This window comes from Camelus bactrianus, chromosome 2 (genome assembly GCF_048773025.1).
Source record: "Camelus bactrianus isolate YW-2024 breed Bactrian camel chromosome 2, ASM4877302v1, whole genome shotgun sequence".
NCBI classification, from domain to species: domain Eukaryota; kingdom Metazoa; phylum Chordata; class Mammalia; order Artiodactyla; family Camelidae; genus Camelus; species Camelus bactrianus.
Genome location: NC_133540.1, coordinates 130,574,927 through 130,599,863, shown reverse-complemented (window position 1 = coordinate 130,599,863; position 24,937 = coordinate 130,574,927). Strand labels below are relative to the sequence as shown.

The following is a 24,937-nucleotide window of genomic DNA, read 5'->3' as shown; positions in this document are numbered from 1 at the left end:
GATGACACTGCCTGACCACAGATGACTGATTGGATCCAGAAGATACCATATGGAGCCAAAGAATTGCCCAGCTGAGCCTTGCCTGAACTGCTGACCCACAGAATTGTGAGCAGAAAAATGGTTGTTCTTTTAAGCCACAAAGTTTTGGGGGTATCTTTTTCCACAGCAATAGATAACTGATACACTGGGAGAGAGAAGTTCTCCACTGGGGGGCCAATCTGAGAAGGTGCACTGCTGGGTCTACAGGAGGCTGCTATACTGAGAATCTCAAGAAGAGAAAGCCAAGTAGAGATGAGCAGAACTGAGAGATGACAGAGACAGAGTCGAAACCGTAAATGATAATATTTGAGCTTCTGAATCCAGCCAAAACTTAAACTGGCTGCCTTATCAGACTTCCTAATTAAGCAAATAAAGAAGTTCTTTTAATTTGTAAGTTAGTATGAGTTAGGATTCTGTCACCTGCATCTTAACGAGTGCTAACTGATACGCAGTCATTGGCTGGGTGTGTTAATCTATGCAGTTAGTTTTCAGCCAAATTTTATTGGCTTAATGACTTCCAGTTCCTTAAAGTTAGTTCCCGTGTCAGTCAAAATTCCCTGATTTTAAAAAATGATCTCGTTCACAATTAGTGTATTCATTTGCCAGCTCTCTATATTTTGTTTACTATGCTCAAGGGACTGTGATTCCTGCTGGAGATTTAGCAGGTAATGTGACGTATCTAGTGCCCTAATCTCCACTTCAGGCTAGTTAATTAGAATTGCCTTAAATTCCAAGGAGAAAAAGAAATGGCCATTCTGAGCACACACAATCTGCCCCCTAGTCTTGTGGGGAGACCCGGGGGGCCGTGTGTGGAAACACCTAACATCGTTCCAGCATAAAAACATTTATTTTTTAACGGGATGAAATTACAAGCCCATTTCTGAAGTATCTGAGCCCATCACTGAAATTTCCTCCTCTTAGACTTTCTTTTTTCACTTCTAAATCTTCCTTGGAATGCAACATTCTCAGTTTGCCAAATAGTGGGGCAGTGAGTAGCTGAGACAAGCCTGCTCTAAATTCAAGAGGCATGTAGTCGTGGAACTGCTGGAGGCTTGGGATTCCAACACACTTCTGAAATACTGCCTCTGTCTTCAGCACCCGCACTTCCTGCTGAGAATACAGGGTTTTTTTTTTTTTTTTTTTTTCCCTTTGCCTTTATTACTTCCAAGCTCTAGTTCTTGGCTAAGATAAACTGCAGTCCCAAATGCCGTGATTTAATAAGAGGAAATTTACTTGATTTAACGTACAAATGTGGCAGGGGAAGTGATTCTGATAAGGATAATTACATCCACATCTTAGTGTAAATTACAGCAAATGTCTGAAACTGTGAGCAGCCACTGAGTCCCTATCACGCAACCCGACCTCCGTCCTTTGGGTGCACAACCAGCTAAGGAATGTTTAGTGGAAGCAGAATGAGAAGTCTGATTATAACCATCTGACATCCCTGAGTCCCATCATTTATTCACGCAAGAAGTAGTATCAGAATAAGGTGTTTTCGGAGGAGGGTTTAGCTCAGTGGTAGAGCGCATGCTCAGCATGCTCGAGGTCATGGGTTCAATCCCTACTACCTCCATTAAATAAACAAACAAACTTAATTACCTCCCACACCCCCAAAATAAAGAAAGAAACGTATTCTTAAAAAAAAAATAGGGTGTTTTCTGCATAGCCCTAGGTCCAGCCAGAGGTGGAAGCTGTGGGAGGGCTGGTCCCAGGCATATGTAGGAAGTGGTGTTGGTTCCACACTCATGATTTTTCAATCCAGACCAAAACCACGGACCAGCTTTATCTCCCAATTTTACCCTGATAGGAACCATATTTGGCCACACCAGTAGTTCACTATTCTTTGAATATGGCATTTACTTGTTACTTGTTATTTCCATGCCTTTTGGTCTCATATTCCTCCCCTGTCTCTTCTCAATCTGATGGAATCCTAATCCTCATCTGAGATGCAGCTCATTTGTAACCACTTGATGCTAAAACGTCTGTCCTAATCACCCCGAGCCACAGTCACTCTGTCCTCAGGGCTCCCATCACATCCTCTTTATATCTACGTCACGGCATTTATTTGTTCAGTCAATATGTAGTGAACACTTACCAAGAATATGGGGTCCTGAGGTGAATCAGTCATTTTCTTGTAGGACCTCAGAGTCTAGTAGGGGAGACATTCAAGTAGTAAAAGATCACCCCAATTCTCATGGAGTGATATATTCCTCAATAAAGATGAACACAGGCCTCTGTGGGAATCAAAGGGACAGAACCCAGCCAAGACTGGGGAATCATAGATGGAGTTCTAGAGGAAGGATGGTGTGGTATTCTCTAAAATTTTCTCAATATTTTGAAGGTAGAGATTGATTTTTGTATCCCCATTACCTAGGACAGATGTATAGGTAATGTTTTGGGGGGCAGGGGAGAATGAATGAGACATTACTCCAGAAAATGTTAATTCTTGTATTTTGGGGGGGGGGGGTCTGGAACCTAATCAGTACTAAATAACTAAGTGAATAATAAGAAGATGTAACCAAAAATAATGGATCTGTACCAGCTATCTATTGCTGTTTGACAAACCATGCCAAAACTGGCAGCTTAAAGCAACAGTAATTTGTTATTTCTTGTGATTCTGTGCTTGGTTTGGTGATTTTCTACTGCTGTTTTCTCTTGGACTCATTCATACAGCTACATTCAGCTGGGGGGTCACTGGATCTGGGCTTAGCCGGGACAGCGGGGACAGCTGGGCCTCTCTCTTTATATGGTCTTTCATCCTCAAGAAGGCTAGACTGGGCTTCCACACATGATGACATTAGCACTCTAAGAGGGAAAGCCCTTGAGCACAAGTGCTTATCAAGTCTCTGTTTTGTGTCATATTTTTGGATGTCTCAGTGGCCAAAGAAAATTGCATGGCCAAGTTCAGACTCAATGCAGTAGAAGATTATGTAAGAGCATGCATACCAGGAAGTATTCATCGGAGCTGTTAATGAAACATCCACTATAGGTCAGTAGGCATCAGGTTGTCACAGTGGGGGGGATCAACACATAGGTATGGTACACAAGGGTAGGAACACATATCAGAGTCATCGTTCCCAGGACAAGGAGCTGGGGCCACATTTCTGAGGGCCTGTAGTGCTGTGATAGGAACACTAAATTTGGCTGGATTTGGAGCTGGAAGAACAGGGTTTGGATCAAATGAAGTGAGTCCAATAATATTTACCTCACAAGTTATCTCTAGCATCATAAGCAATAATGTGAAAGTATTTTGCAAACTTGAAAAGAAGCGAAATTAGTATTAGTAGGCAGAAAACCCAGGTCAGCACCACAGACAGCTCCAAGACGACCGCAAAGCTGCTGTAACTAGATAGCATGAATATGAATCCAAGCTCCCTGAACCCAGAGGCACCTGTGCCCTAGAGAAGCGACTTGCTGAGTGTCTAAATAATTGGTTTTGCTTCATATAGTCTTATTTGCCTTGGGCTCTTTCCTGTCACGACCCGTATGAATTGAGTTTAGGTTTAGTCATGAGGAAGAGAAAACCCAAACAAAATAAGAGTAGCTTTGACTCTCACAAGAAAAGGATATTGCTAGGCAGCTCAGGGCTGTTATAGCAGCTCTGCTTCATGAAGTCCAGACCTGGGCTCCTTACTGCTCACTGCCCTGTATCCTCAGGGTGTGACCTTCAACATCATGGTCTAAGGTGGGTGGCCAGGTCTCCTTTATGGCTGCATCTATACTTTTTATTTGCTACTCCTTCTAATAAAGACAGTCTTTCTGGTGCCTACTGTGTACCAAAAATAGACTAAATGGTGTTATAAATGTGAGCTTGAAAGTCAGGAATCTCGAATTTTTGAGAAGAGGGAGAGAGAAGTTCTTCAAAACATTTGTGAGGAGAGCAGTCAAGATGCACAATCTAAGTAATGGCCAGTCTGGGTCTGGGATGGTGTTTGAATCATGTAAAGTAAGTCCAGTAACATCTACTTCAAAATAGAAGGTGAATATAAAGGCTTTTTAATGTTTTCTTCTCAGATCCCAAAGGATCATCTTGTGCTGTGCTTATCTCATTGTAGAGACAACTGCTCTCAGTGATCTGTATTAGGTTCCTATTGCTGCTGTAAAAATTTGCTGCAAAATCAGTGCCTTAAAACAACATGAATTTATTATCTTGTTGTTCTGGAGGTCAGAAATCATAAAATCATTATGTTGGCGGGGGCACATTCCTTTGCGTCTGTAGGAGAGAATCAGTTTCCTTTCCTTTTCTAACTTCTAGAGGCACCTGGACTCCTTCCTCCATCTTCAAAGCCAATAGTGTAGCATTTTCAAGTCTCTTGCTCTCTCTCTTTTCTCTCTCTCTCTTTCTCCCTGTCTCTCTCCACTCTCTGCTTTCACCATCACATCTCTTTTCTCACTCTGACGCTCCTGCCTCCCTTTTATAAGGACCACCGTGATCACACTGGATCTGCCTGTACAATCTATGCTAATCTCCCCACCTCAACCCCCCTGACTTAACCACACCATAAGCAATAATGTGAAAGCATATGCCAGCGAAGCCTCTTTTGCCTGCAAGGTAACATATTCACAGGTTCTGGGGATTAGACCCTGCGTGTCCTTAGGGGTTATTTTTCTGCCTATTACGCTACCCATTCATTCATTTATTCATTCAACCTATACTTATTGTGCCCTTGCTGTGTGTCAGATACTATGTCAGCTGCAAACAGTGTAGAGTCAAACAGACAGGGCCCCTTCTCTCCTGGAGCAGTTCGAATATGTTTAAAACACAGACACAAGCATACTCACTCACATAGTCACTTTAGTACAAGTACCCTTGTGCCTGTGAACATTTAGGATGGGATGCCCACCCTGTGACCTCTTTCTGAATGAGTGAACCCTCACTGTAAGGAAAATACCCCTAATGCTCAGTGCAAATATCTTGACCTCAGTCTCACTAGTCAATAAAAAGCAGGGAGATTTTTTTGTTCCACTAAGTCCTGTGCTTCTTGATAATTTCAGCTCCCTCATCTCTCAAGGGCCCATGGGTGACTCTAGCCAGGCTGTAAGAGCAGAGTCAGTCCCTGCTGCGGAGAACCAAGCCTGGCCAATCACTGGCTTTGCCTCGCCTTCCTTGCTTGCTGGTGATTGGCAGGTGGACTGACCAGTGAATACCTGGCTGCAGACTTTCTTTGGGTGGCAGCCTTCCAGTGCTGTGTTACTTATGAAGTTTCCCAAGCTTTAGGGCCACCTCATAATCCAGAGGCCCAGCACCTTGCATTCCCCTTCCGGTCTGCACTCCAGAGGAGGAAGCTGGACTATGAATGGCTCTAGCTGTACTGAGAAGGTATCCTTTGCAGGACTTTCATTTCCACCTGACACTGTATGTGGGGCCAGTCATTATCTTTTTCTTCCTGAGTCTCTTAAATAGGAACTTCTATCACCCACTCCTTCCCAAAGGGAGGAGAACTGGTTTTCTTTGACTGAGGAGATGAGGAATCTGACAGTCACTGGTTCAACTTTTCTAACTGAATTAAACATATGGGTTTAAAGCTGTGAGTCTTGTTAAAGGAAAATTGCGCCAGATGGAGTTTAGCAGACAAGGAAAACATTATTTAAGACTATTGCAGTAGCGGTTAAGACTATTGAATAGAGGCGAGAGATTGAGCTCAGCTTGAATAAAATAGGGGCAGCTGGAGATTTACAGCCAGTGGGCAGGGTGAGGGAGTCAGTAGATGGAAATTTCCAAGAGCAGGGGAGACAGGAGCTTGATTGGATATCAAGGGTAGAGGAAGAGGACCTTGATTAGATGTCACAGTTTGGGGGTATTCTCACTAAACTGGCTTAGCAGGATTGTTGCTAAAAGCTGGGTCAGCAGGCCAAGGACAAGGTCTAGTCCAGAAGAGAGCTCAGAGGAGGAAGTTTGTCTGAGGAGGAATCCTTATCAGCGTCACTATGTTCTCTGTCTCGGGAATTGACCTGCCCCATGCCCTACACACTCTCAGTCCCTCAGGTGTGAATGCCCTGACCCCGTAAGTATGCTTGAGAGAGGATGTGTGAGTGTGTGTGGGGGTGGAGGGTGGTGAGAAGCCCGCAGGGCTTGGTGCACAGGTACAACTCAGGGACTCACTATTAGGAAATGTGCCTTAGACGTTTTCTCCAGTAGAGCCACGGTCAGTGACAGAGATGGTAATTTGATGGCCATTCCAGAGTGACTGTTCCTGTGTGTTCATTCCCACTAGTGATGTGTGGGAGTTTTGACTTGCCAATACTTGATGTTGTTCATGTTTTCACTCTTTCCCCTCTGTTGTTTGGATTGAGTAACTTCTATTGATCTTTCTGTAAGTTCGCTGTTCCTTCCCTCTGTCATCTCAACCCTGATGCTCATGCTGTAAAGTTAATTTTAAATTTGTTATTGCATTATTCAGTTCTGAATTTTCAATTTTAGATACCGTTTTGATTTTTTCTGCTGAGAACTATCTTTCCATTCATTTCAAGAGTGTTTTCCCTTACCTCACAGAGCATGACTCTGACAGTTACTTTAAAGGAGCTGTAACCTCTAGATCATTTTGAGGTTGGCGTCTGTTGACTTATTTCCCTGAGAGTTGTTGAGGTTTTCTAGTTCTTCATATATCAAGTAATTCTGAATTATATCTTGGATATTTTGAATATGCTATGAGGCTGTGTGTCCTATTAAATCTTTCTGGACACTTTTTTTTTTAAAGCAGGCAATCAAGCTAGTTATGTGCATCCTGCAAATCCTGATCTACGTTCTGAGGACAGTCTCCAATTTCAGCTTAATTTCAAAGGCTTTGCGGTGTTGTTTGGGTCCACCCTGTGTGTGCACAACCCAGGGGCTATCCGAACCCATGTGGTGATCCATCTTGGAGTTCAATTCTCAAAGTTTTTCTATATTGCTTCCTGTTTTGGAGCTGATCAGGAGTCAGTTTCCTGATATGGAGTTCAGGGGTGAGCCCAGGACTTCACACATAGATTCAGGGCACCCCTTTCTTCAGCTGGCTCTTCACTATGATTTCCCCTGCAATCTTCAGTTTCCAGTTGTCACTTCTGGTATTCTGGCTAGAAATGCAATGATTTAGCTTCCTCATTGTGTTAAATCTTCACAACTGGGTTTGCATCTGGGGCAAAACATTGATTAAAAAAAAAGAAAGAAAACATAACAGGCATCCCCCACAATCTTCAGCCCACAGAGGCCCATTTTACCAGCTCTTCTTATCAGAGAGAAAAATATTTCTTAGATTTTTGGTGTCTATGTGGCTACCATTTTCTGCCACCTTCCTAGGAGTTCAGCTTCATGGCTGGGGCTTGTCTCAGTGCAAAAACAAGGCGGGTGTGTGTGTGTGTGCGTGTGTGTGTGTTACTCTTTTAAAGGCAACTCTTTCACACTGCATTCTTGTCCCCACATGGTCACCACTTCTGTCCCTCTGGCCAGATTGGGAAGGTGTCCCATGGAGCTTTTCCTGTCGGTGCTCATTGGGCAGTTCTGGGAATTGTCTGTCCTGGAGTCTATGCCAGGGGATATGAGAGGAGAAACTGCAAAAATCTCACTGCCATATTGGTTATCCTTCAAGTTTTGATTTCTCTCATCAGTTTGCTGCTGTAGTTTATTTTCAGAGCTCTTGTATGTTTGTATTATGCACCCTGTTCAGGGCTGTTAGTTATAATCAGCGGCAGAAGTAGGGAGGAGTGTGGTTATTTCATCTTAACCAGGACCAGAAGCTGGATGAGTTCCTTTTCTTTCCGTGAACTTGAAAAGAGAAAATGTCAGTCTCCACGTCTTGGAGATGAAAGAAGAGGTAAATAGTAAGACTAGGGCCTCACCCCTAAGACCTCAACAAGAATTAGGGCAGGCGGTCTGTTAACTGGAGTAGATTTCTTCAGGGTCCATGATGGATGCAGGGTGCTGTAAACGGTTGGCACCTTGGAGCAAAATGCTAGAGCTTGTGTCTCTGGGCTCTTGGAAATATCTGTCTCTCTGACTCACCACTCCCCATTATCCTCCAGTATCTGAAATGCAGAACAGCTCTGCACATGCGTTCAGTGGATACTAGATTATGAGCAAAAGGCTTTGAAATTGAGGTGATGCATTTGATTTAACATAAAGTGGAAAACACAGAAGAGACAAGATAGTTATAAATTGTGTTTTATGTATTCTGTGATTACAGCAGGATAAATAATAGAACAGAGAAGGACAGAGATGTATAAAAATTAAAACAACAGTGCTGGAGAGAATGAAGCATATGAGATTATGGGCATCATTGTTCTATTTCAGAAATTTACTTAATGTTGTTCTACTAATTTTTCAAATATCATAACATATAAGAATGATTCCTGGCCTGTTGCCTGCTGATCTTGTTGTTTCCCATTCCATCTCTGTCATTATTTGGGGAAGGCTTTCCTGATACCCATCTCTCAGACCAACCCCAGATGAGCTGGTCCTCTTGCATGTTCCTATATCACTGTGTGCTCCTTCTCCAAGTGCCGATGACACTTTACTGTTTATGTGTCCATCATTTTCAGCCTCCTGTGGAGACATGAGCTAATGCAGGCAAGGCTTTGCTCACTGATGTATCCTCAGCACCTAGCTGGTGCCTGGTCCATGACAGGTACCCAATAAATATGTAGTAACTAAATACTCAAGTCTACAAATGAAAGGAAGCACCCAAAGCTAATATTTCTTTTTATGCTTTATTGGGCTTTTTTTTTTTTTTTTGGTCTCAGGTACTTTTTGTACCCTCATATCATTTTCTTCCCATATGGCAACACGATCCAAAATTTTCAGCCAAACCACAGCTGGATGGTATGGTGCATTGAGTTGGCAATCAACCGAAGGAGAGGCCCAGTGATGAAAGAATATTCTGTAGAAAAGGAAAATCAGAACTCCAGTTTTGGCTAAGGCAGCCTTTATCAAGCATGATCAGAAAGACTGAAGGGGTTATGGCTGATATGGGGTTCCAGTGCGGTTGCTAGGTCCAGAGCCTTTCTTCTCTGGCCCCACTCCTGCTACTGTGACATACAAATTTCAAATACACTGAAGCTAATTCAAGTGCACTATCATTTACTGATGAGCACTTTGAATTTGTTTCACTCTCGAGGCAAATGCAGGCAAACACCCAAAGCACAAGGCATGCAGTATAACAGCAGGCTGCAAGTGTTTCCACCCAAACAATGCTAGCATATAAGAGTTGGAAGAACTTCTTTCCAAATTGACACTTAAAAATTTTTTAACAACAGTCAAAACAAGTAATCACCCAACCTTTGGTTGTGACTTTGAGTAGTGAAGAACTCACTATCTGTGATAGTTAATTTCATGTGTTAAGAATTATTGGTCATGGGTGCCCAGATATTCGCTTAAATGTTATTTCTGGATGAGATTAGCATCTGAACTGGGAGGCTGTAAAGCAGATTGCCCTCCTCATGTGGATGGGCATCATTCAGCCTGCTGAAGGCCTGAATGGAACAAAAGGACAGAAGAGGTGAGAATTCACTCAACCTGACTGATTAAGTTGAGACATAGGTCTTCTTCTGCCCTCAGACTGAAACTTACACCATTGTTATTCCTGGTTCACAGCTCTTCGGACTTGGGCTGGAATTAAAACACCAGCTTTCTTGGGTCTCTATCTTGAGAGAGCAGTTTGTGGGGTTTCTCAGCCTCCATAAGCATGTGAGCCAATTCCTCATAATATAAATCTCTATATTTATACCATTGGTTCTGCTCCTCCAGGGAACCCTGATGAGCATAGATTTTGAGTGGTTCTAGAGAAACAGCATTTTAAGGGTGAGTTTTCTGAATTGGTTCTGGTGTTTCTGGAATTGGCTGTCTAATTTGATTAGATTTAAAGATGCTGAAGACTCTATCTCCAGTAGTAAAGAGAGCACTGGTCATCCATGGCATGATCTGGATTCTCCTGGTCAACCACTTATAAGAAGCAAAGAGTTGGTGACTGTGTATATACCTTTGAACATTTTTAAAAAACCAGTATGATGAGATTGGCTGGCATGAAAGAAAAGGATGAGTTTAGGGACTTGAATTCCCAGCTCTAGCACTACATAAATGACCTAAAACCTTCTGTGTGTGCCCTGGTTTTTCAGTAGCATATTTAGTCTCCATGCAATCTTTTTTTTTTTTGGTCTCATTTCTCTTCACGTGGTTGATTTCTAGTTTCATGTCATTGTGGTCATAAAAAGATGCCTGAAATAATTTCTATCCTCTTAAATTTGTTGAGGCTTCTTTTGTGTCCAAGTATGTGGTCTATCTTAGAGAATGTTCCATGTGCCCTTGAAAAGAATGTATATTCTGTTTTTTTTTTTTTTTTTGATGTAATGTATGTGTGCCTTGAAAGAAACCTTTACCTCCTGTAGCTGGTGGACTGAGACTGTTGAAAATAAAACACAGAATCTCATCCTGTGACCAGCTGGATTATAACGCACATTGAACTCCAAACCTCACTGTTAAATAAAGGCAATGATTGTGATCCTGTAAGTTGGGATGGGGAACGCATGGGAAGACCTTGATAAATCTGGGGCCATCAAGCCCCTAAATTCTGAGTCTTCTGTGCCTGTGGAAGAGGTCGCCCTACCCCCAGCAGAATTGACCTTCCTACCTCAAGTAGAAGTGGCCTCCCCACCCCTAATGGTAACAGCCTCTCCATCTACAGTGGTATTGGCCTTTGCATTTCTGTCTGAGGAAATTAACCCTGCACTGCCTGAGAAACTGTAACGGCCTCTCCTGAGCAAGACAATGCTGCTTCTCCTCAGGACCCACCCCTACCACTCCTCTTCTAGATTCGAGTCCCCGCAGGCCCCTAAAAGAGAGCTACAAGTGTGGCTCATGGAGGTGTGCTATGCTCTAAAGAACAGCTTGCATTTTCTAATTTATGCAGACATAAGTGTGGGGACCATGTGTGGGAATGGATATTAAGGCTGTGGGATAAATGTGGGAGGACCATAAAGTTGGATCAGGCTGAACTAACTGATGTGGGCTCACTAAGCAGAGATCCTGCACTTAATGTTGTAGTTAGAAAGGGCTCGAACAGTTAATCTGGTTGGTTGGCTAAAACATGGACATGAAAATGTGGCCCATGGTGGGAAAAAGAGAAATGCTGGCCTTTCTTTAATTTAATGTATATGAAGGGATTCAAAGCTTAGGGACACTGGCGTGTTGGAGTGGGTTTTCTATTTGAGACCTGCTCTCCCACACTGGGAGGGTCTAGAAGACAGACCTTGACCAATACTTTGAAAAATAAACTTGGGGAGGGGGGCCTAGTGCGTTTGAGGAGCTCAATGATTGTTCTCTGTAGACAAGACCCTACAGTGGAAACTGCAATCACAGAATTGGGAAACCTAAATGCAAAGGAAATAATTGGATCCTAGGGTGTCAGGGGCCAAGTGGTGGCACTCAGTTGCCAAAGTCGAGGTGGGCTGGGTCACCATGATGGGCAACAGAGGCAAAGCAACAATCAGAATAGTCTGACTAGCACAGACATTTGGGCATTGGCTAGCTGATCACAGTGTTTATACACATGAAATATATAGGAAGCCTGGAAAATTCTTACTTGATCTGTGTAAGCAGAAAAGTTCTAGGCCAAGTGAACAAAAGTCTGACTTGAATGATAAAAACAGTCACAGCCCCTTGCTGAAGTCCCAGAATTCCTCGAATGAAGGGGAGGCTGGTTCCCCTTGAGGAAGAACCCCGAGACCCTAATCAAAATTTATCCTGTTAATCTTTCTTCTAGCCTTCCCCAAAGTGACCTACAACCTTTACCAAGGTGACTGTGCATTGGAAAAGAGAACAATCAGAGTTTGGGAATTACTACACTGGCTCCAAACTGATGCTAATTTGAGACGACCCAAAACATCACTGTGGTCCACTAGTCAGAGTGGGAGCTTACGGACCTCAGGAGATCAATGGAGTTTTAGCTCAGATCCATCTCACAAATGGGCCTGGTGGGTCTCCTAACCCATCCTGTGGTTATTTTCCAAGCTCTGAGTGCACAATTGGGATGGGTTAAAAACCAACAGAATCCCCAAATTGATTCCATAACCTGTGAAGTGAAGACGATTGTTGTGGGAAGAGGAAGCCATTAGAACTGCCTCTACCTGGGGAAACAGTAAACCAAAAGCAATACCAAATTCCTGGAGGATTACCAAATTCCTGCAGATATTAATGCCACCAAGAAGGACTTGAAAGGTGCAGGGGTGGTGATTCCCACCACATTCCCACTCAAGCTCCTTATCTGGTCTGTGCAGAAGACAGATGGATCTTGGAGAATAACGGTGGATTATTGGGTGACTCCAATTGCAGCTGCTGTACCAGATGTGGATTCATTGCTTGAGCAATTGAACACATCCCCTGGTAACTTGTATGCAGTTACTGATCTGGAAAACGCTGTTGATCAATACCTGTTAGTAAGGACCACCAGAAGCAGTTTGCTTTCCGCGGGCAAGGCCATCAATACAACTTCATTATCTTTTCTCAGGGGTTTATTATTTCTCCAGCCCTGGGTCATAATTCAGTTCACAGGGATCGTGGGTGTCTTTCTCTTCCATGAGACATCCCACTGGTCCCTTAGGCCAGAGCTGGGACTAGAACCTCAGTCTGTGATTCCCAGTCCGTTGAGTCCTCTGTCAGACCAGACGGCTGTCTTTTGAGAAAGCATTCAAATGCTATTCCCCCAATTTCATTTTGAAACCATGGGCTAAGTCATGAAGAAGGCAGGCCATGGATCTCTAAAGAAGAATGAGGGGTCCATTGAAACATAGGGTGATTCTTTCTAGCTGTGAATAAATCCCCAATGGTTGTGATGTTAGATTAGCAAAGGTTTATTTTTAAATATTTGATAATGTTGAACTTGCAGGGGGATCTCTGGCTTCCTAAAATGGTGGGAGTATCCATTCAGACAGGCCTGCTTTGGACACAATTCTCCAGCGTGGAGGAGGAGTCTGGTTCGGGCTTTCTGTTCATTTTATCATCAGTTATAGCTGAATCCGTTTTCTCCTCTGGTTGGCACGTCTTGTTCCTTTTGGCAAATGCCTGGCTGATTTCTGCATGGGTTCTGTTTTTGGTCTCAGGCAGGACAAAATATAAACAAACAGCACCTATGAAGCAGATTGCAGCAAAGACCACGAAACAGTAGGTGTGCAGACTCTTCTGTGGACAGGCAGGGATAAAAAGCATGAGGAAGACAGCTGCCAAGCTGGCTGTGAGTACCTCTCTGAGCAGATTTTTAAAAATAGTTTCCTGTTCATATACCAATACTCCTGGATAAAACACAGCATGAGTGAGGCTGGCTCTACAGGCAAATGTGTTTTATAAGAGTCTACAGGAGATGTTCTCACACGAGGCACGAATAAATCAGCTTCAAACCCTGGTAGAGATGAAGAAACGGCAGGCAGTCTTTATTTATTTTGAAAACTAGGCATGTAGAAATTAACCGTCACAAAAGCAAAACGTGATACTTACTAAATGTTGTCTAAGTTCATATTTACCATTAGCCACATTCTCCTTCCCCTACTCCCCAAGAGATGCATGAGAAAAGTGTGTTGTCAAAAGGGAAGTGTAATTCCCAAGTTAGTAAGAAAAATACGGAGACGAGGTCAAGCTAACACCATCTTTTCTAATATGCAAAATGTGTAACTCACTGATGCTCTGATACAGCTTCCTACAAATAAGAGAGACTAGAAAAAGGAGAACAGTTGAATGCAATCACTCTATTTTATGTGTCTTGATTATAGCACCCCTAGTGCTTGGACTAGAGTGACCCTGATGACAGCACTTGACCTTGAGCTTCTCAGTGACTCGGTCATCTCTGCAGCTCCTGTGCCTGCACAGTGCCTGGCTCACAGTAATTTCCTAATAAATATTTGTTAGATGAGAGGCTTTATATATTCCAGGGGGGAGTGGACAGCTCAATGGTAGAGCACGTGCTTTGCATGCAGGAGGTCCTGGGTTCAATCCCCAGTCCCTCCTCTAAAAATAAATAAACCTAATTATCTCCCCCCACACACAATAATTAAATAATACAATAATAAATAAATCAAATATTTAAAAAAGGCTTTATAGGTTCCAGTTGTCAGAGCCATGACTTTTTCATTCAACAAATGTCTACAGATTGACAGATAAGGTGACATTGTCTACGAATGATACTTCACAAGAAGCAATATCTTGATTTTAGTCAATTGCAGGCTGTTCTTTGATTTGACAAACATTTATCTTTAAAGCATAGCCAGTGCTTAAAAACTGGATCTCTAGATCACATCCCAGATCCACCATTTACTGAATCTGAGGCTATCCGTGCCTCAGTTTTCACAGCTGTGAAATGCGGGTAATAATGGTACTCACTGGCTGTTGTAAGGATTAAAAGAGCTATTTCCTGTTAAGGTCAGAGGGCGGCTGTGGAGGTAGCAAACATTCCACACCAGGGAGGCTTGTCTCTGAGGGCGTGTGCCTTCCACTTGCCCACGCAGATTCCACGAGCAGAACAGAGAAGAGAGAGCTGTGCTCACAGCTTAGAAAGCAAGGACCGGGGAGAAGACAGGAGAGACCTGGCTAAAGGGTCAACAGGAAAAAGAAGCCTCAGGGCCTGCCAAGCCCAGAGGTTCCAACAGAAGGTATGGGCCAGCGCTGGAGAAGGGCTGCCTGGGCTCGCCCCGTCCCGCCCGCCACGTGGGAGCCTGCATGAGCAGTGCGACCTCCCTGTGCTTTGGTTTCCTCAACTGTAAGGAGGGACCAATAGGGTCCCCCTCACCGCCCCCCTGAGCAGTGCATAGAGCATTGCATGGATGGAAGGACCAGAAACCTGGGAGCTGGAGTTCACCCTGTCCTGGCAGCAGAAGGACCTTCGTCGGCATCTGCCCCAAATAATTCCATGCCAGCCATCATGTGGCAACCTGTCACTCCTGCAAGTATGTGATTGCATTTAATCTGGGCAGAGAAATGCACTTATTAAGCCCCTCCTGGGTGCCAGCAACATCACAGACATTGTCTAGTCTGATGCCCACAGCCCACACTGTGATGCAGCCATTTGTCCTTCCCTTTGACAAAAGATGAAATTGAGGATTCGAGAGGTTTTGTAACACGTCCAGGGCCACGTAGGGCCTGACTAGCAGCTCGCACCTTCTCCATTATTTATCATGACTCTCACTGTCGTGTGTGTGTGTGTGTGTGTGTGTGTGTGTGTGTGTGTGTGTGTATGTGCAGGGGGAATAAAATGCTACTAGGATCCTACAGTGATTCACCAACTCACTTGTGAAGTCGATCTTCTTAACCTTCTCTTACAGGTGAGAAAATGGAGATCAGAGAGGGTGAGTGACTAAACAAGATGGTACTGTGTAGCACAGGGAAATATGTACAGGATCTTGTGGTGGCTCACAGCAAAAGAGAATGTGGCAATGAATGTATGTATGTTCACGTATAACTGAAAAATTGTGCTCTATACTGGAATTTGACACAACATTGTAGAATGACTATAACTCAATAAAAAAAAAAAATGTTTAAAAAAAAAAAAGAGAGGGCGAGTGACTTGCCTGCAGTTACCCAGTTGGTAAGGGCTGCATCTGGGTCTGATCCCGGCTGGCCTGATCTGGAGGCCACTGTCTCGCTTCTGTACCTGCCCCTTTTGGGCAAATTCATTCAGTGCAGTTGGTCTGGTGAAGCACCTGGCGTGGAGGATGTATGTGTCACTTTTTCCCTCTTTCCTCTTTTACTTCAAAACAACTCAGAAATTGACTTTCTGCCCAGCTGGCTGCTCCTGAGAAGTTTTTCAGTCCCTCCCGAGTATGGTTGGCGTGGGAAGGTCCGTCCAGTGTCCCCCGAGCAAAGAGATTTCAGGCGTCTGTAGCAGGAGGGACCCTGCCCGAGAAGCAACAGGGCTCGGTTCCAGATCTGACTCCACCAAACACCCAGCTCGTTACGTGACGCTGGCAAGTGCGCCCAACCCGTCGGGGCCTCACTCTCCCCACGAATAAAATAGACACAATCATATCAGAGGTTTTCTGTAAAACACTGTCACATTCATGAGGCTTAGTTCATAAATTAAGGCAAACAAACCAACCTCTGGCTACTTTAAAATTAAGAGCATCTGTTCATCTGAAAGCACCACAGGGTGCAGGAGCCACAGACGGGCAGGAGGTATCATACACAGCGAACAGAGAATTTGTGTCCCAGCTTTTAAAAACCCAACTCTTATGAGTCAATCAGAAAAAGGTGACGTAACAGGGAAAAGGACAGAATGCGTGAACAGGTGTTTCACAGAAGAGGAAATACAAATGGCAACTAAGCCTGTGAAAAGGTGCTCACTGTCCTTAGTGATTCAGGATAATACGAGATAAAACCATAATTTTATATCATCCCGCACTACCAGGTCGGTAAAAGTTGGAAAAGTCCGACAACGCCAATGCCAAGTGTTGAGGAGCAACAGAAACTTTCATCCTGGAAACGGCCGTGCCGACCTTGGAGCACGACTGGGCTTTACCGCGTCAAGGCGAGTTGCGCGTGTCCTGCGACCCAGCAGTGACACGCAGGGTGCGTCTGTTCTGGAGAGGCACTATTTGAATTTAAATTAACGAAAAGCCCAGCGCTTTGGCCACCCCAGCCACATTCAGGTGCTCAGCGGTCACGTGGCTGGCGGGGGCTCCCGCATTGCGTTAGCGGGCAGCCAGCGTTCCCATCAGCACAGAACACTGGTGCGCCGTACCTGGAAATTCAGAGCAATACTGCTCACAGAGCGAGCAAACGGGAGACGGCTCTGATGCTCTGGGGAAAGGGAAGGGGCTAATAATTAGGATGCATTCATACAAAGGATTCTATAGAGCAGTAAAAGACGGTGGCCTGTGGTCGGGCATGTGACATGGATGGCACCTGAAGACACGCTGCGTATAAGAATGAGGCACAGCAAGCACCTCCAGGATGGCGGTTCTCTTTATATAAACACAAAAATCAGGCAAAGCACAACACTAGATTTTTAGGGGACACTTTCATACGGGGGTCAAACCATAAAAAAAGAAAAAAACAAAAGCATGATGAGTGCAAAATCCCAGCCAGGGACCAGGGAGAGGCATCCAGGGCATTGACATGGCTTACGCTGGCTGAGTGCGCTGATTTTTCCCTGCTACTTTTCCGTATAATGCTACTTTTTCCATATTATAATTCTATAATAACAGTAATCAAATTACTCTCTTTGTCTAGGTGATGCATTTCATCCTCCTTTGAGTATGACGTGTTTCATAATTATAATTAAAAATATATACTCTGTATATTATATACTTACAGAGAAATTGATTTATTATGTACACTTTCTATAGAAATATATATACATATAATAGTATGAGTGAAAGAACCCAAACCCAAGCGGTAATTCACTCACGGTGAACAAGTTTCAAAAGGAACTTAACCAAAAGAAAATTCTATAGCTAGAGTTAGATACAAGAATTTGGTAAAAAAAAGAAAAAAAAAAATTCTCCCAGGACACGGGACTCAGCCTGCCAGGTGGCTCAGCTGAGGACCAGTCTGGAGGCAGGGACAGGTAGCTGGCCCTGAGGTCCTGGTGATCTCCTGGAAGCCCCAAAGGGAACAGAAGTAGTAGCGACAGGAGACCCTTGTGTAGGTGCTTGGTCCTGTCATCCGGGGAAACTCCCTTCTCCAACCCACATAAACGCTATGAGCTGCAGTTACATCCTTTCTCTAACACATCTTTTGTGCTATTACAAACGATCATGAAAATGTTCCATAGTCTTTAAAATGGAGAAACAATTTTTCTTTTGAGAGTATGCTATACCACCAAATTATGCTAAAAAAAATAAAGCAATTATGGCAAAGGGCCACTTTTAGGAAAAGATCCTGATATTAAAGAGAAATCTCACCTTTCTTCTGCTCCAGTTTATCAGAATTTTGTGAAAACACAGCAGCTCTTTGAAGCTGCCAGCTTCCCTGAACAAAGGAAAGCTTTAGATGCGAAGTACAGAGCTGGGAAGGGAGCTGCGAGCCCTGACAGAGTAGTCCCGGGTCCCTTCGCACATCAGCCTTGTCGGGGTGGAGGAGGGGCACGGGCACTGCCTAGAAATCTGGTCACAAAGCCACGTGCTCTAGAGGTAACACAGTTAGAACCCCGTGTAACTCTGGGTTATATTTATCAAAAGCAACAACTGTTAGAAAGGAAAAAAAAAGAGTTAGAATGAATAATTCCTGCAATAGTGACTACATTCCCCAGAACAGACCAGAGATTCTCTTCCAAACTTTACTTAGAAGCCGTCCCTGCGTCTTTCACACTAGGTCCAAGCGTGTCTCCTCTGAGAGACTTTTACACGCACAGACCTCTACTGAGCATGTCCCGCTGTTAGCGAGTCGGTGGCATCCCTGCTGTCATCTCTCTGAGGACGGGACACAAGTCACCCCTCTCTGGGTCCCAAGAACTCACCACAGCATCTGGTGTAGACTGTTTGCCAAATTGAGTTAATCACAGCGTGTTGAGGACAGCGCCTGGACTCTAGTGTGATGTGAATGGCAGCCCTCCTCCCTCCCCGTGGGGCCCGGCACAATGAGGATGAGGGTGCCTGAGGTTGGACAACACCAGCTGGAGACCTGAAAGTCATTCATGATGCTTCCTGTCCCCTGGGCAGCCATGTGAGGTCCTCCCACTAAATCATGCTGTATTGCCTTCCTTAAATAGCCCCCCAGTCTAGCCACCCCACCTTGGCAGCTCCACTCTGGAAGTCTAGCCCAGGGACTGGCAACATTTGCCTGTAAAGTGACATTGGGTCTCTGTCAGGACCTCTCAGCTCTGCTTTTGCGGGAAGGCAATGGGAGACGATGAAACACACAGGGACGCGCTTGGCTGCATCCCGATAAAACTTTATTTACCGAAAAAAGGGGTGGGCTGGAGCTTATCAGCCCTGCCTCACCCAAGGAGCCATAGCTTCTCGCCTTCTTGACTGGTGTCCTCCGTCTGTGTTCCCTCCCCAGTCTGTTCTGCACAGCAAAGCCCGAGGAGACTTTCAGAAAAATACCTTGGTCACGTGAGTCCCTACTGAAACCACTTCCGTGCCCCTGCTCTGGGATGAAGACCAGCCTCCTCGGCCTGCCCCGAAGAGGCGTGCGGTGTCCCCTCCGCCTCCCTCTCTCGGTGCTTCCCCCACGTTGGCTCTGGGTCGCTCCCGCCTCCCACCGTGCCTCTGCGGGCTCCGAGCCTCTGCGCTTGCTGTTCCCTCTCTCCCTGAATTGTCACCTCGTGTCCAAGCTTGGGTTGTAAGTTCCATGATGGCAGAATCCATGTCACCTGCTCTCCACAGGACCCCCAACCTGAGATAGCGCTTGGCTCAGTGTAAGCGTTTTCTTAGTATTGTTGAACGAGTTGATAAATTAACGAAATGAGAGGACTTTTATGGAGATGCAGGAAAGTACAAAAAAGCTTCCAAGTTAGATTTTCATGATGTGACGAAAATATAATTCTTCTGCTCAGTGTCCGCCCTGCTCCCGCTCCCGGAGCTGGAACGCTGGCCGGTTGGTGATTCACACTGAGCTCCTGGATGCGTCAGCGCACAGACCGCCATTTAAGAATTGATGGGAAGCCAGGTGCCTTACACTTGTGACTCCAATTCTGCGAAGAGCTTTAAAAGGCCAGGCTGTTCTGCTTTGTGAGCAGAGCGGACCGGAAACATCAGGACGCTTCTCGGGATGCTGGAAGGGGGCGGGGACCTCAGTGATGACGTGCATCTCTGGTGTGTGTTGTGGCTCCCAAGTTGCTGTCCCATGTGCACTGAAGGTCTCGTTGGAGTTGCCCAGGAACCTCTGAGGTAGGCACGGCCCTGGGGCTGCCTGATGGATGGCGTTTCAGCTCCACACGCCCTGCTGGAAGCCACATTAACAGCCCTGCCGACGTCTCCCCCTCGCAGCCTCCCTCCCTCCCTGCAAGCCTGCTCTTCCTCCAGCTGCCTGCAGAAATGGCCCTGCCGTCCTCCCTCCTGCCCGAGACCGACACCTGATATCACCTTTGACGACTCCTTCCCTCTCTGTCTTTGCTGCTAAGTCCTGATGACTTTACCCTGAAACATCTTTTTTTAAAAAATACTAATTTTTACCAATATATAGTATGCATATAATAACTTGCAAAGAACTCTAGTGTAGAGTTCAGTGCATTCAGAGGAAAGTATACCCCTGCGTAACCAATACCTCTACTAAGATGTGGAACATTTCCACCACTCCAGAAAGTTCCTTGTGCCATTTTCTAGTCAATGTCCCTCATCCCGCCCCCAGCACACACAGAGTTAACCGCTGTGCTGGCTTCTATCACCTTAGCTTCCATTTTTCCTTCCTCTGCCCTGAATCTAGTTCCCACCAGGCAGATAAAGAAAAGTCTCTTAGAAGCACAAAACGGATCATGTCTTAAAATCTTGCAGTGGCTTCCACCGTCCTTCGGATAAGCCCCAAGTCCCTAAGTGCCTCAATGCCTTGAGGGATTTGGCCCCAGCTTCCTGTCCTCCCTCAGAAGGACCTGAAATCCTCTCCTTCCCTCGGAAGCCTGCTCTATGCCTGCTCAGGGCTTCTGCCAGCATCTTCCATCCCCTTGCCAGGCATCGCCTCCCTCCCCTACCCCAAGCAGGTGCTTCTTCAATCTCAGCTTGAAAGGTCCCTGCACTGATCAGTCCAGTTAAGTGACCCCCCCACCCCGTTTTACCTCATCCCGTGAAACACAAACTACACTTGTCCCACGAGAGTCATATCTGTTCTTTATAAAATGTTGGGGCAGGTTGTGCCCCACTGTTCACTGCCCTCCCTGCCTCTGGCACAATGCTGGTACCTGCAGGGACTGAGTGGGTAGAAGACTGTCTTCCTTGGAGGACCACTTGGCCCATCCAGAGAGGCTGGGGGCACTTTTCCTTGATTTTAGCTCCCATTTTCCCAGATCTGTGTCAGTTTTCCCCCTCACTTTGCATAGGTATTTGGGATAAGACCCTATTTTTCAAGTTGAAGAGCATCATTTTCTCCCTTCCAGATTTTATTGAACTCAGGTGGAATTTTGTAACTCCAGTGGAATCAAGCAGGCACACATTTGCATGCACTTTTCTCCAAACCAGAAAATATTGATGTTTACAGAAAAGTCCGAGTAATCTGTAGGCTTTTATAACCAGTGTCCCAAGGGACCCAATGATGCTGACCACAGCGAAGGCCTAGAGGAGAAGACAGGCTATGGCTGTTTCTCCAGAGAGTGATATTAATCTTCCCAGGGGTCAAGACAGCCCAGCCCAGCCCAGCCCATCTAGAGCATCTTGCGGGAAGAGGGCAGGGTGGGTGGAAGAGAAGGAGCAGGGAGGGGAGAGGCAAGCCTTGAGAGGCTGTTTGTCCCATATGGCTCAGCTAGTGATGGGTGGGGCAGGTTTCTGGCATTCACCACGATTGCCCTTTCTGCCCTGTCTCCTCTCTCCAGGTGACCCTGAAATCACATGGCAGGAAACAGCCTTCTCAATACATATGAGGAGCAGGGAGCTGGGGTATTTATCCTCCAACAGATGAGAAAACTGAGAAAACTGAGGCTTAGAGAGGCAGCCCAGGGCCCCTTTGCTAATGGACGGGCTACAATACAGATTGGATTCATGCCTTTGTCCAGAGTCATGCTGGCACAGATATTTCTTCTTTCTGAAGAAGTTCAGGCTCCTTGCAGGCCTCTGTTGGGGGTTGGGAGACATTTGCCCCTGACACATTTTGTAATAAGTGAAAGGACCAAAATGCTTGAACAGCAGTGCTTGGTGGCTACTGTGGGCGGACTTGTGTCCCCTCAAGCTTCATGCTGAAATCCTAACCCCCAGTATCTCAGATGGACTGTATTTGGAGGTGGGGTCTCTAAAGAGGTGATAAGGTAAAACGAGGTCATATGGGTGGGCCCTAATCCAGGTGACTTGTTTTCTCACAAGAAGAGGAGATTAGGAGCAGACGCACACAGATGGAAGAACACGCGAGGACACAGGGAGAAGACGGCCGTCTGCACGCCGAGGAGAGAGGCCTCAGAAGAAACCAACATTGCCAAGGCCTCCGTCCTGGACTTTCAGCCTCCAGAATTGTGAGGCAGCAGATTTCTGCTGTTTAAGCCCCCTAGCCTGTGACACTTGGTTATGGTAGCCGTGGGAAAGGAACACAGTGGCTCTCGCTTGTGGCTGAGATGGCTTTGAGAAGGGCTGTGGAATGGGGATGGTTCGTTTACAGAGTCTACAGCAAGCAGAGCTGATCCCACCGGAGGGTCTGGGCAAGGGGAGGGATGTGACTCAGAACTTGTAAGTCCTATGTGTCCCCAATGCCTTCATCATTTCCAGCAGTGGCCCCTGGAGCCTGGCCCTCTGCCTTGGCAAGTTCCCGTCCAGAAAGGACATTTAACCAACATTGTCCTCCCCAGCTTGATCAGGAGGCCGAAATTTCCCCAAATCTAAACGTGGCCACTTGACCGGTGTCTCTATCAGCGCGTCCAGCAGGGCCATTCAACTCTAGTCAGCAGCAGACCTCCAGCATGTCCTGAACAATCCCTGAAAACCCAGAGACCCAGGAGATGCCCCAGGAACTCTGCTTCCAGAGGGAAGTTGCCATAAAAAAATGCCCACGGGCATAAGGAAAGGCTCATAAAATCATGCCGGATGAGAAAAGCCAAAAACAAAAGAAAACAAAAATCAATTTCAATTTTTTATAAATATAAGAAATTACATACATTTGGCAGAAAGGAAGGAAGCAGCATCAGTAACCCGTGACACAGGTGCTTTCACTTGCTTTTCTTTGTATTTTCTTAGTTGCTACAAGAGATCCTGAGCCATTTATAACTAGACTTCCCTCGGAATTCTCCCAGGAAACTTCACAGGGAAAAAGGAAGAGGAGGAGGAGGAGGAGGACACAGCAAGGTGAGTCAATCACACTCCCCGTTTCTTGACTTTCTATCATTACTGGACTGGGTACCATTCCTCTCTTATTTATATTGATTTGTTTTTCCTCTTTTTCCCCTCAGTCTCTGTGCTCATTCCTTTTGCCCTTCCATGCGCTTCCCTCAACCCTAGACAAACTCATGTGCAAGTGTTTGATGGATGTTCTTGAAATCAACCAGTTCTTTCTATCTGTCTGTCTATCTATTATCTATCTATCCATCCATCCATCCGTCATCACCATCATCATCCATCTATCTTTTTACCAGTCAACTTTCTGTCATTTTCTTCCTGAAAATCTGTATTGTTGCTTTATATATGTGTGTTTTAAAAATAATAACTCTTCTTTACTATAATTAATTTGGGTTAAACAAATGCCAGGTGAAGTACTTTTACTGTCTTTATTCTGAGCACAGTATTTACTTCATTTTAGCTTTATTTCACTTTCCCTACTATCTTCAATGTGGCAATTATTTAATAATTAGATGTTGCATGGCCTAAAGAGAAATGAAAAGGCTATTAAATAAGTGCCAAGAACTATTGTTGTGAGATCAAAATCGCCATGACCCTCAGCGTTCACAGGAATCTAAACACTTACAGAATACACTGTACGTTTCTCTAAAGGCAAACATTTCCCACCGGCTGTGTGTGCCCTTGCAGCGTCTTTAAGTCGCCTGCATTATATGTGTGTTTTAAATTTACATAAACGACACACATGGTATCGGGCTTCAGACTCCCCTGCTCTGCTCTCAGCACTGGGGTCGGATCTGTGCACTTGCGGGTCAAGATCGGGTTCACTGCTTTTCACGGCAGCGTAACTATTTGGTAGTGTGTTTCTCCTATGCTTTATTTATACTTTCCCCAAGGGATGGCAACTCAGGTTACCTTTAACCCCTCATTGCCACAAACAAGGCTGTAGTTAATATTCCTATACAGTCTATCCTACGGACCTACGTGAAAATCTCTGGGATATGTAACTAGGGGTGGAGTCTGGGGTCATTGGGAATACGGATGCTTAATTTTGAATAACTAGTAACAGATTGTTCGATCTGTGCTTGAGGGCTCCCATTTCCCTAGGTCTTTGTCAACACCTGGTATTCTCCACATTTCTAATTTGACAACTGGGCAAGTACACAGAGGCATGTTCTCGGTGTAGTCTGTCTGTCTGATTTAAACAAGTTCAAGGCCTCTCTTCCCTCGCATGTTACCACTTCGGCATCTAGTTCTGGGAACGGCCCTTTCTACTTCCCCTTCCCTGTAGGACTCAGGTCTTTTTACTGTTGACCCACAGGAGGTCCTCACTGTTGCAGGTGTTGCTCCCTGATCAGTTTTAGAGGCTACACAGGGCTTCTCTTGCCCCATCGTCTGCCGCAGCCTTGACCCTGCCGTTCCTTGTTGGGCAGAAACCCACCATTTTGATGTAGTTGAATCTACCCTTTCTCTCCCCATTGTTTGTGCTTTGAGGGGTCTTGTCCTTCCCCAGCCCGGGTCACGGTGATACCTTCCTACTTTGTCTTCCGTTTGGTTTTTAGTTTTGCGTGCACATTTTGGTCCTGAATACATCTAGAATCATTTTATACTGTTCTATCTGTTTAGTCCCTGTTCCTTCTTTTTAAGTTCGAAAGGTTTCGCTTCCACAGAGGGTTCACCGGGCAGACCTACTAAACCGATGCTGACGTATAAACTGTGCTCTCCGTAAACAGGAAGGAAGACGGGACTACTTTTGAAGGCGCTGTGCCGTCGAACTTCTGAACTGTGAAGCCAGTGTCACATTCATGGACGTCTTTCCTGGGAACAAACCGACAGTCACCTAGCACAACACTAACTGGGCACCTGGGAAAGAGGAGGCACGAGCCAGGCTGAAAGGTCAGGGCTAAGGAGGGAAGAAGGCCCCCTTTCCCCTCCTGATGATGCCCACTGCCTTGTTTAGATCGTGGGGGTCTTCCTGTGGACCAGTTCAGACGTAGCTGTGCCGTGAGTTCAACCGGGAAGGCAGCGCTGCTGACTGGCTGAC

At 45.4% G+C, this 24,937-nt stretch overlaps 1 protein-coding gene across 1 annotated transcript in view; it reads right to left on the bottom strand.

Annotated features, from left to right (window-relative positions):
* Positions 1-12,844: 12,844 nt before the first annotated feature.
* The window catches only part of SLC2A9 (solute carrier family 2 member 9), a 177,676-nt gene continuing 165,583 nt past the window's right edge, over positions 12,845-24,937 (bottom strand). Inside the window, 1 exon segment of the mRNA XM_074352921.1 lies at positions 12,845-13,183. Within this exon segment, the coding sequence (XP_074209022.1) occupies positions 12,845-13,183 (339 nt within the window).